Source organism: Nicotiana tabacum, chromosome 17 (assembly GCF_000715075.1).
Source record: "Nicotiana tabacum cultivar K326 chromosome 17, ASM71507v2, whole genome shotgun sequence".
NCBI classification, from domain to species: Eukaryota; Viridiplantae; Streptophyta; class Magnoliopsida; order Solanales; family Solanaceae; genus Nicotiana; species Nicotiana tabacum.
In genome coordinates, this window is record NC_134096.1 from 15,762,177 (window position 1) to 15,774,582 (window position 12,406).

General features: G+C 38.1%; 1 protein-coding gene across 1 annotated transcript; it reads right to left on the reverse strand.

Annotated features, from left to right (window-relative positions):
- Window positions 1-302: 302 nt before the first annotated feature.
- LOC107764049 (histone H2B-like) lies at window positions 303-940 on the reverse strand. Its single transcript, XM_016582576.2, has one exon. The coding sequence runs from the start codon at window positions 880-882 to the stop codon at window positions 451-453; it is 432 nt and encodes a 143-aa protein (XP_016438062.2). The 5' UTR covers window positions 883-940; the 3' UTR covers window positions 303-450.
- Window positions 941-12,406: the final 11,466 nt, after the last annotated feature.

The following is a 12,406-nucleotide window of genomic DNA, read 5'->3' on the forward strand; positions in this document are numbered from 1 at the left end:
TTCGTTCAGCCTATTCTTTCATTCTGTTATTCAAGATGTATTTAACCTCAGCCTTAACTAAAATAAAAGTCTTTCCATAGCTATAAAAATTATAATGCAAGTAACACAGAGCACCCGTTTATTACCACAGATTTTCAAGCAAATTAAAGAGATGATCATGTTGCAGTCAAGAAATCTTGCTCAAACAAATCATATAACAACATGGACAGCCAAAAAAAGGATAACCATTCGCCTACGGAAACAGTAACCAATACCGCAAACATGTCATTGCATTAGTGAATAATAAACACAACCAATAAGAATACATAAAAAGTAGATTTCATTGATAAGGAACAGCGTTGTACTTTACATTATTCCCATCAAAATGCCAACATACTTGAAATCAACCATTGGACGAAACCCTAACCCAAATTCCCAATCCCAATATAACCTAATCAGTCCTTTAAAAATTCAAGAGCTAGTAAACTTGGTAACAGCTTTAGTCCCTTCAGAAACAGCATGCTTCGCCAATTCACCAGGCAATACCAATCTAACCGCCGTCTGAATTTCCCTCGACGTAATTGTAGGCTTCTTATTATACCGCGCTAATTTAGAAGCTTCTTGAGCAAGTTTCTCAAATATATCGTTAATAAAACTGTTCATTATTCCCATCGCTTTGCTCGAAATTCCTATATCGGGATGCACTTGTTTTAGCACTTTGAATATATAGATCTTGTACGTCTCCGAACTCTTCTTCACCTTCTTCTTCTTCTTTTCTCCGACGACGGGACCGACGTCTTTAGGGAGCTTTTTACCAGCTTTTGACTTCTTCTCCGCCGGAACTTCAGATTTTTCCGGTACCAGATTCTTTTCAGCGGGTTTCTTCTCTGCTTTCGGAGCCATGGTATAGTGTAGAAATTTACCGAAGATTTGAGAAAGATGAGAAGTTTGTTGGAGAAGAATGGGGTGTGGTTTTTGTATTTATAAGTAATTGAGGTTTGTTTTGATTGGAGAACGAAGAGAGACGAGGATTGATGACGTGGAAATATAAGAAACGTCAATTTGTGTTGGAGGTTAAATCTACGGCTTAAAGAGGATAGTGGAGCTGAGCAGGTGTAGATCATTTGCTACGGAAATAATGGCGTCAAAAGAGGGGAGGAATGAGTAAAAATAACATTACTCCCTCCGCAGCTTTTTGTTTGTTAGAAGAATTTGGTTTAAATTAATTCACTTTACAATTTTTTTTTTTAAAAAAGACATTAATTTAAGTGAGAAATACTTTTGAAATTATTAATTTAAATAAGTCATACTATTTGTGTGGCTACTAAATTTTTTTCATTAGTGATAAAATAAAAAATTAAATTAAATTGTTTTTGAATTTATAAATGGCATTTTTTAAACATACTAATAAGAAAATGGTAATATAACATAAACTAAAACGCATGAAGTACTTTTTTTTACTATTAATGTTATTACCTTACTTTTTAATAGGTTTCTCGAAATCTTAAATGGCAAATAGCAAAGGGGAAAGATTATAACATTATAATTGGGAATGTTTTTCAATCTAACTAATCTATTTTTGTTGATTTTTTTGGTTAACGAAGATTTAATATTAATATTTATATAAATAGTTATGCATCATTAGAGGGAACTGGGTCTAGACAAAACGGATAAAAGTTTTGTTGGATTTTATTTATTAAATAAAAGAGGTGTGAATGAATAATGGAGGAAAATAAAATTTTGAATTGGCTCCTTTTTACACAGGAACTTTGTCCCTTAAAATTCTCGTGCTTATATATAGAAATACTTCTTCTAGCTTTTAAAAAGTTGAGAAGAAAGCAAGTATCACACCGTTGTTATCGTCGTCGTCGCTCAGATTCGGATTTGGTCAATTAATATAATTGATTGATAATTATTTTGGACCACTTTGTTTTGGATCTGCAACATTATTTTTCCAACGGTCAAATTCCCGGCCAAACTGTCCATTTAACAGAAACTTAAATAATTTCTACCAAATAGACACCTTTTCAAACGAACATGTATCTTTGCACTTGTTAAACATGTATCTTTGCACTTGTTAGAACTCAAGTTCGTTGGTTATAAATAGAGATGATTAGCCTTATTTTTCACCACCGAAAATCTACAAACTCTCCCCTCTCTCTTCTGTATTTCTGTATTATTTTTTCAAAGCAAAACATAAGCATCTAGTGTGATTTGCTTCGCCATTTGAGTTCGCCGAAATTCTATGATTTGTAGTGCCGCTATCACATAATAGTTATTTTATTCTATTCTGAGAAGAATTAATCCGAAATCTTGGGCAACTGTGAGGGGATTAAATTCTTTAAGGATATACAAGAAACTCGTGGGCTCAAAATTTTCTATTTTTATTTTCTTAAACTAACGGCTTCTGTTTTTTTCTATTTTTTGAACACAGTATACTAACAAGCTTAAAGAATTTAATTTATATTTCTGTTTTCATCTTACTTTCTGGTTTGGGAGAGTAAAATCCTAGTGATTTTCTACTCCCGCTTTGGAGATTAAAATATTCGAATTATCTACTCCAGTTTGAGATTAAAGTCTATGTGGCTTTCTACTCAATCCGAGATTAAAATCTTTGTGATTTTCTATTTAGTTGTGTGTATACAGTTTGAAGATATAAAAACTTCATCGACTTACTAAATTCGGTTGTGTCAATTTCTTTTACAGAAAAACGACAAATACAGAATAACAAAATGGTTATGTTGTGACTACTATTCCTGCAATGGCTACTGCATCTTCATGTCGCACAATGCCTGCACCGGCGATGGCACCAGCAGAAAAATCCGAAAATATTTTCGGCGTGGACTTCAAGCGCTGGCAACATAAAATGTTCTTCTACCTACCACGCTCAATTTGCAGCGCTTTATCAATGAGGACGTTCCATTCTTGACCGAAGAAACTTAAGATAATGAGTGGTTTGTGGTCACGGGGGCATGGAAGCATTCTGACTTCTTGTGCAAAAATTATATCTTGAATTAATTGGAAGATCGCTTGTACAATGTTTATAGTATCATGAAAATTTCGAAAGAGTTGTGGAACGCTCTTGAAAAGAAATATAAGATAGAAAATGTTGGACTTAAAAAATATGTTGCCACAAAGTTCTTAGACTTTAAAATGGTTGATAGCAAGTCTGTCATAGCTCAAGTCCAAAAACTGTAAGTCATTGTTCACGACCTCCTTGCTGAAGGTATAAGTAGAATCAATATTCTAATTAAAGATATTGATTATATTACTAATTATAAATTTATGATTAAAGGTACGGTCATAAATGAAGTGTTTCAAGTTGCGACATTAATTGAAAAGCTGCCTCTACTGTGGAAGGACTTTAAGAACTACTTGAAACATAAGCATAAATAAATGACGCTTGAAAACCTTATTGTTCGCCTAAGGATTGAAGAGGAGGACAATAAGTCTGCAGAAAAGAAGTCTCGTGAAAACCCAACAATAATGTGAGCAAATATTATTGAAGAAGCTTCAACGAGCAAAAAGCGAAAAAGCTGTCTGGATCAAGGAATTACCCAAGCACAAATAACTTCAAAGGTAATTGCCACAATTGTGGAAATATTGGACATAAGGCTGTCAACTGTAGTGCACCAAAGAAGGACAAAAAGAAAATCCAAGCAAACATGATTGAGAATAGGGAAGAAATGGACAACTTGTATGCCATGCTTTCTGAATGCATCCTGGTTGGAAATCCTAGATAATGGTGGATTGATTCTGGGCCACTCGCCATGTTTGTGCTAACAAAGAGTTGTTTACTTCTTATGCTCCCGCTGGACCCAACAAGACAATTTTTATGGTAAATTCTGTTGTTGCAAAAATTAAAGAAACGAGCAAGATAGTTTTGAAGATGACTTCTGGAAAGATTATTACTCTAAACAATATCCTTTATGTTTATGAAATACAGACGAATTTAGTCTCAACATCACTTCTAGTTAAGAATGACTTTAAGTGTGTTTTTGTTTCCTACAAGGTTATAGTTAGTAAGAATGAAATGTATGTAGGAAAAAGTTACCTTATTGAGGGTCTTTTCAAGCTAAATGTAATTGCCATTGAAATGAATAAAATTTAAACTTCTTCTTACTTGCTTGAATCAAATAATTTATGGCATGAACATTTAGCTCACTACAACTTCAAGACTTTGCAAAAAAAGATTAATTTGGAAGTATTGCCTAAGTTTGAATGCAGTAACTCAAAATGTTAAATATGTGTCAAAGTATGTCAAACATCCATATAAGTCTGTTGAAAAGAATTCAAATCCTTTAGACTTTCACACAAATATTTGCGATATGAAGTCAATACCATCTCACGGTGAAAAAAAGTATTTCATAACTTTTATTGACGATAATACTAGATATTGCTATATTTACTTACTTAATAGTAACGATGAAGTAATTGATTCATTCAAGCAGTACAAAAATGAAATTGAAACACAACTAAATAAAAAGATCAAAATGATTAAAAGTGATAGGGGTGGTGAATATGAATCTCCTTTTGAAGAAATATGTTGGGAATATGACAATTTGAAATTTTGGAATAATTGCCCCTTAATAAATCTTGAATTTATTGTTTAATGTGTTTTCTCTTTTGTTGAGCGGGGCGAACGCCTCAGCAGGTTAAATAGATGCATCTATGGTTTGTGTCGTTCGACCCTCGGCAGTGCACAATTTAAATACTATGTTGGATTGGGTCGTACGACCTCGGCATGATTTACGCATGATTGAATTGGTTGCTTTGAAATTTATGATAATTGATATTGCTTCATTGGCCTAAGATATAAATTGATAAACGGTGAAAAAATAAATTTGGAAATTTCTTATTAACAAAAGAATTATTCACTTATTTTATGATATTGAGCTTACATCCGTTCTACGTAATCCATACTTAATTATATCATTGATATTTTATTTATAGCCCATAGTTAGTGTCGAAATCGACCCCTCGTCACTACTTCTTCGAGGTTAGGCGGGATACTTATTGGGTACGCGTTGATTTACGTACTCATACTACACTTGCTGCACATTTTTGTGCAGGTACATATATGTCTAGTGGCCTTGTGGGAACAGAGGCACGATTATTGCGGGGACTTAGGTGAGCTGCATTCCACGTTATGAGTCCGTAGCCAACAGAGTCTCCTTCAGAGTATTTATCTTTCTCTTGTCCGAATTTGTATTCCGGACAGATGTTGTACTTTATTTTACATTCCTAGTTGAAGCTCATGCACTTGTGATACCGTGTTTTGGGATGATTTGGGTTGTCATGTATTGAAGTTTGTTAAAAATATTATTATTCACTCTGTAAATTCCATCCTTTACTATTTAATTGAAGGAAATATGATTTCAAAAAAATATTAAAATGAGAACCAAATTAAGTAATTATTCTTGGCTTGCCTGATAGTAGTGTCCGACGCCATCACGGCCTTTATAGATTTTGGTTCGTGACAACATGGTATGCGAGCACTAGGTTCACTTAGGTATCACGAGTCATGAGCGAGTCTAGTAGAGTCTTGCGGATTGGTACAGAGAAGTCTGTACTTTTCTTCGAGAGGCTACAAGACTATTATGAGCACTTCCCTTCTTGATTCCTCATCGTGCGATTTGATTTCTTTAAGGCTTATGCCTTAATTTCCTTCCCATTCAATCTTATGCGTCGTGAAGCGCTTGTAATAAATTTGAAATCGAGGAATTTTAATTTCACAACTGATGTAGAGCAGGATGTTTCTCCCTGCGTATTCGATTGGGCTGATGTCGTCGACTTGTGGAAGGAAGTTCTGTCATCTCAGCTTAGTAGCTGTATTTCTAATGGTTTTGGGGCTATGCACCAATTGCTATGATGTTCACGAGTTGTTATGGCACAGTATTAAAGCAATGGTAGGATACTTGTCTGCGTATAGGGGCAATGAATGATTTGAAAGGAGGTTTTTATCAATACGTGATCCAGAGGTTCAGTGTTTTATTTCTAACGGAGGGAAAGGCAATCAGACTAAGAATGTTCAGGTTGGATTTATGGAGTAAAGAGACTTGGTATTTCGAGCATGGTGGAATTTTCATCTATGATGTGGTGTCGTCTCCCTGGATTGAATGTGTTAAGTTCGCCGATGTTATGGTCTTCATCAATTTTCCTTCGGGGCAGGGTAGTGTTAAATAGTACCGGGAAAGAGGCTGTCAGAGATCGCAATGTGCGGTGGTTCAGGACTTTATCGGTGGTCCGGGTGTTGAGGGATCAAGGAAGATGATCTTCGGAAATGTTTAAAGTTGGTAGGGATCGATTGGTTCAAGTGCTACATAGGTAGATTTTGATTTAAGGCAACAACTGAACAATGAAGGATGAGGAAGAACATGTGGGAGGTTTCTTGCGGTGGTTAAATTCTAGAAGGCCAAGTGTGAGAAACAAAAGTCGGGTAGTTTCTTAAAGGATTTGACCAAAGTGGGAGAGTGGTAGAGCAACATACAGGTTCTGTGATGGTATAGCCACACATCTTGGGGGAAGTTAGAGTGATTTGGGATTCATGGTGGACAGTGACTAGGTCTACGTGCTTGATTTAGAATATTGGCTGCTATATTGAGGAAGATTGGGTGCGACAGGAAGAAGTTGCTTGATATGAAGAAGGATACAATATGATTTTGGATTGGAATGTATCATCACACGTTTAGTTGATGTCAATGGGGAGTTAACGGGCTTGTACAACTGGTGAATGAGCACGGGCTTAGGAGGGTTTAAGGATTTCATGGTAATGGCACTTAGTGCAACGTCGTTGGAAGGTGTCGGCATGGACTTTCCACAGGTGAGTTATCTCATGTGAGCAGGTTGGCGGTTGTATGGTGTCGACGAAGCCTCTACGGAGAATTTTATTGGCTATCCAGTAAGAGGTCGAATATGTGAATGTGGCTAGTGATTCAGAATGTTCATGAAATATTTGATATAAGGATTTCGAGGAATTTGGCGGGTTGATTGTGCAAAATCATGTCAATGGGGGATAAGGAGTCTCAGTGGGTTCCAGAGTTATGCAATGGTAGCTTCAAGCTAAGTGGGAGAGCTCCACTGTCTATGATTGGATTGCATGGTTGTCTACTTGTGAGGTTTCTAGTTATCAGCATATTGGTGGGTTGCTACGACTAAGGAAAGAAAACATTAGTGGTGATTTGAGCCAAGGATTTGAGAAATGTGTGTTATATTTTATCGATTCATGTTCATGTTTTGGGAATACTTAGAGTTTATGCTTCGTGTAGATGTGATGTACAAGGAAAGGAATTCAGCTGGTTGCTTCTTTGAGAAGGTGTTCATGTGCCAGCAGGGCCTTGGAGCTTGATCATAATTGGGAACAAGTCAGAGTGGGTGACTCTCAATAATGGTTCTAGTGGGTTCAAAGTGTGGTTCCTAAGGATTTAGAGCCAGTAGTATGGTTAAGTATTGAGCTTTTGCAGTGGATTATAAAAAAGGGCTTGGGATATTTTATGTTATCATTGGGTATGTGATACAGTATTGGAAGATGGGAGAAAATAACTTCGGAATCATAGGGAAATTATCAGAATGGGTGTACCAGTTGAAGATGTGAATATGCGCACAAGAAGGGTATGAGATGGTTCAAGGGTTGTGAGACAGCATGGTCTCGTGAAATGAGGTCCACTCAGGATGAGTGCAGATTTGGGTTCATGATGTTTTGAATGGAGCTATTATTATTTCTAGGGCAAGTCCCGAGTAAAGTAGAAGAAGTGGCTCGGTTGGTAATAGTTGAATCAACACGGTTATGGCAGTGACCAGTTTTTATAGCATGAAGTTATACATGTGGTTTGTGGTTGTGCACTTGGGCTTGAGCGCCACCACAACTTGGTTGATTTGGGAGGTATTCGATTCGTATGGCTTTGTTGCGTAAATGGATTTCCGGAAGAGTTATAGCAGTTTAGATTACGAGATGAGGTTGTATTTTATGCGGTTTGGGAATTCAGTTGCGTGTTGCATTGGTTCTTCTCAAATGAGCTAAGTAAAAGATTTCTATATGATGAGGTATTTATCCTATTAGTGGATCAGGGGTTATTATGGGATTCTGGTACTCTCACGTATTGACATGTTAGGTGCAGTGAGTGGCATGGGAAATTGGAAGCTGAGGATCATGGTTGCGGTTTGATGTTGACAAGAATGTCACGAGCTCGAATGATCAGGGAAGAATTCAGATGTTTGGAGTAAGCTGGTATTGTCTTAGCGTCACCTGAGATCGGTGTCCTGTGTAAGAGGCTTTGTGTACTGATTTACGGCTTCTTGATTTGCTTTACATCATTAGTGTGGCCGGTGGTATGGATGTGCAGACTTGTTACCTGGTGCGGAAGGTCGTGAGAGCGTATCCCACGAGAATATTGTATAAGTGTGACATGTAGTCACTTGATTGATTAAAGATTTAAAACCAAGTATGGATATTTTGGTACTATCGCTGATATGAGAGTTAAGGCCTTAAAGGGGCTCTATTCAGTTGATTGTGAATTGTGAAAGTTTGTTCCGTATTCGACGGTTGTTCTTGTGTGTCTTGGGATAAAGGTCATTATGGACCCTTGAGAGGGTATTTGCCCAATCATGCTATGATCAGAATCGGTTTGGGGTCCGTTGATGGGTCCAGATATGGATGTGTATTCTACACCATCCTGGTTTGTTCATTCAACATAACATTCCTTATGGAGGAGTATTCGGGCGTGGGATGTTAATTTTGTCGCCAGCTATTTCATGTAATACTCTATTGTGCCATGTGGGTCGTGAGTTGGCTTGATTAATTGTACAATATGTTGAGGTCCCGCGTAGCAGTGGTTTTATGTGAGCATGATAGCTCTCGAGATGCAGATCATATATCGCACCTTTGTTGTGCTTGAGTTTTATAACGTATGACGCTACCCATCTCCTCAAGATTTGTATTATGCACTTGGCGTGCTTATGGTTGATATTCGGGCATTTCGTAAGGTATAAACATTTCTGGCTTGATGGGTATTTCCCCATTTATTACTATGTGCGGATCGGGTGGCATGCCTCCATGAAGATGTTATTTTGATCGGGTTTCACACCGCAACGGGTATCATGGTTGGATCGGGTTGCACGCCGCAACGGGTATCATGGTTGGATCGGGTTTTATGCCATAACGGTGTCATGTGTGGATCGGGTTACACGCCATAACAGTGTGATGTTGAGTACAGTTCCCTATACCTATTCTTGTGTGTTTTTCTTCTCAGTTCCTGGGGAGGGTTCATAACATCTTTTCGGTTGTTTAAATTAATTACGTGGGAGCACGTCCGAAAGTGGATTTGGAGGTCCGTATGTCCTTTTGGGGTCATTTGGGTAAAAGTTGGAAATTTGGATAATTTTAAGAAGTTTAACCGGGAGTGGACTTTTTGATATCGGGGTCGGATTCCGATTCCAAAAGTTGGAATACGTCCGTAATGTCGAATGTGAATTGTGTGCGAAATTTGAGGTGAAACGTATGTGATTTGATAGGTTTTGGCATCGATTGTAGAAGTTTGAAGTTTCAAAGTTCATTAAGTTTGAATTGGAGGGTGATTCGTGTTGTTAGCATTGTTTGATGTGATTTAAAGGCTCGACTAAGTTCATAATGTGTTTTGGGATGTGTTGGTATATTTGGTTCAGTTCCCGAGGGCTTCGGGTGGATTCTAGGTGGTTAACGGATCAAGTTTGGACTTGGAAGAAATGCTAAGGCAGCTGGTATCTGGTGTAACCGCACCTGTGAGGTTTTGGCCGCAGGTGCGAAGCCGCAGAAGCGGCCAAGAGGGTCACAAAAGCGGTTCTAGCTGGGGAAGGATGGGATCACAGATACGATCAAGTTCCGCAGAAGCGGGACCGCACCTGCGCATGAAGAGTCGCAGAAGCGGACGCGCAGATGCGCTACATGGGGCGCATATGTGGGGATTGTTATGCCGAGCTGGAACCGCACCTGCGATGGAATTTTTGCATGTGCGGAGCCGCATGTGTGGCTGGTGTACCGCAGATGCAGAAAGTCGAGCTGGGTAGAATATTTTTTTAAAGCGGGGTTTGGGTTCATTTCACCCCTTTTTCATTTGGTTGGGCGATTGTTGGAGCTCTTGGAAGGGCGATTTTCGTCATCTATGTCATGGCAAGTGATTCCCACCTATTGCAAGTTAAATACTTGGATTATATAAGGATTTAGACTTGAAAATTAGTAGAAATTTGGGATTTTGAATAAAAACCTAAAAATTGGTATTTTTGGATTTTGACCACGAAATTGGACATGGAATTTGGAATAAATTATATATTTGAGTTCGTAGTGCTATGGGTAGTGTTTGTCTTCGAAAAGTTTCGGAATCCGGGCACGTGGGCCCGAGGGTTGTCTTATCGATTTTTCGAGCAGAGTTGGAAATTGTTATAAATTGAATTATTTTGAGTATTAGAGTATATATTTATGGGTTTGCACATTTATTGACTAGTTTGGAGCGATGTGCATCGGTTTGAGTTGTTGGAAGGGCTTGGGAGCCGGTTATGGAATTTCGGAGCGAGGTAAGTCTCCTTTCTAACCTTGTAAGAGGAAATTAACCCCATAGGTGAATCAAATCATTATGTGTTCCTATTTGTGGGGGGATACATACGTACGAGGTGACGGGAGTCGGTACATAGCTACTAATATGCTTATGTCTGGGTAGTCTAGGACTCATATCATATCGTACTTGCGATGCTTGCATCCTACTTGTTAATCTAAATTGCTTAAATCATATCGAAACTTGGTAAGGGACCTTTAAAAAGGTTAAACTTCATTTACTTGACCGTTAAATAAGAATTTGAAATTTTGGAATAATTATACCTTAATAAATCTTGAATTGGTTGTTTAATGTGTTTTCTCTTTTGTGGAGCGGGCCGAACACCTTGGCAGGTTAAATAGATGCATCTATGGTTCGTGCCGTTCGATCCTCAGTAGTGTACAGTTTAAATATTATGTTGGATCGGGCCGTATGACCTCGACATGATTTGCGCATGATTGAGTTGGTTGCTTTGAAATTTATGATAATTGATATTGCTTCATTGGCCTGAGATACAAATTGATAAATGATGAAAAAATAAATTTGGAAATTTCTTATTAACAAAATAATTATTCACTTATTTCATGATATTGAGCTTACATCCGTTCTACGTAATCCATACTTAATTATATCATTGATATTTTATTTATAGCCCATAGTAAGTGTCAAGGTCGACCCCTAGTCACTACTTCTTCGAGGTTAGGCAGGATACTTACTGGGTACGCGTTGATTTACGTACTCATACTACACTTACTGCACATTTTTGTGCATGTGCGTATATGTCTAGTTGCCTTGTGGGCGTAGAGGCGCGGTTATTGTGGGGATTTAGGTGAGCTGCATTCCACGTTACGAGTCCGCAGCCAGCAGAGTCTCCTTCAAAGTACTTATCTTTCTCCTGTTCGAATTTATATTCCGGATAGATGTTGTATTTTATTTTACATTCATCGTTGAGGCTCATGCACTTGTGACACCCGGTTTTGGGGTGATTTGGTTTGTCCTGTATTGAAATTTGTAAAAATATTATTATTCACTCTATAAATTCTATCTTTTACTATTTAATTGAAGGAAATATGATTTCAAAAAAATATTAAAATGAGAACCAAATTAAATAATTATTATTGTATTGCCTAACAATGGTGTCCGACGCCATCACGACCTTTATGGATTTTGGGTCGTGACAGTTTCACCCATAGCTTTGGGAAGCTATGGGTTTGGGAAGAAGGGCAAGTTAAGCCCTAGGTATATTGGTCTTTTTGAGATCCTTGAGAGAGAGTGGGGGAAGTGGCCTATAAACTTCCATTGCACCCATATTATCGGTAGTTCACCTGGTGTTCCATGTTTCCATGCTTCAGAAGTATAATGGTGATCCGTCCCATGTATTAGATTTCAGCTTAGTCCAATTGGACAAGGATTTGACTTATGTTGAGGAGTCGGTGGCCATCTTGGACAGGAAGGTCCGAAAGTTGAGGTCAAGAACATTGCTTCAGTGAAGGTTCAATGGAGGGGCCAACCAGTCGAGAAGGTGACTTGGAAGACTGAGCATGATGTGAGTAACCGTTATCCTCACATTTTCAGCACTTCAGGTATGTCTCTATACTCGTTCGAGGGCGAATGTTTGTTTTAAGAGGGGGAGAATGTAATGACCAGGTCGGTCGTTTTGAGTATTTTATCCCCGTTCCCCTATTTATTTTCTTCTCTATGTTTAGTTTTGGTTATGTGACTTGCCGGGGTAGTTGGTTTGGTTTCGGGTGGGTTTCGGAGTGAATTGGGACACTTAGTCCCAAGGTTGAAAGCTTAAGTTGGAAGAGTTAACCATAGTTTAACTTTTGTGTATACGACTCCGAAAAGGAGCTTTGATGGTTCTG

What these genes read in the sequence shown, in the direction of transcription:
- LOC107764049 (XM_016582576.2), bottom strand. Translation starts at nt 882, where the DNA reads ATGGCTCCGAAAGCAGAGAAGAAACCCGCTGAAAAGAATCTGGTACCG.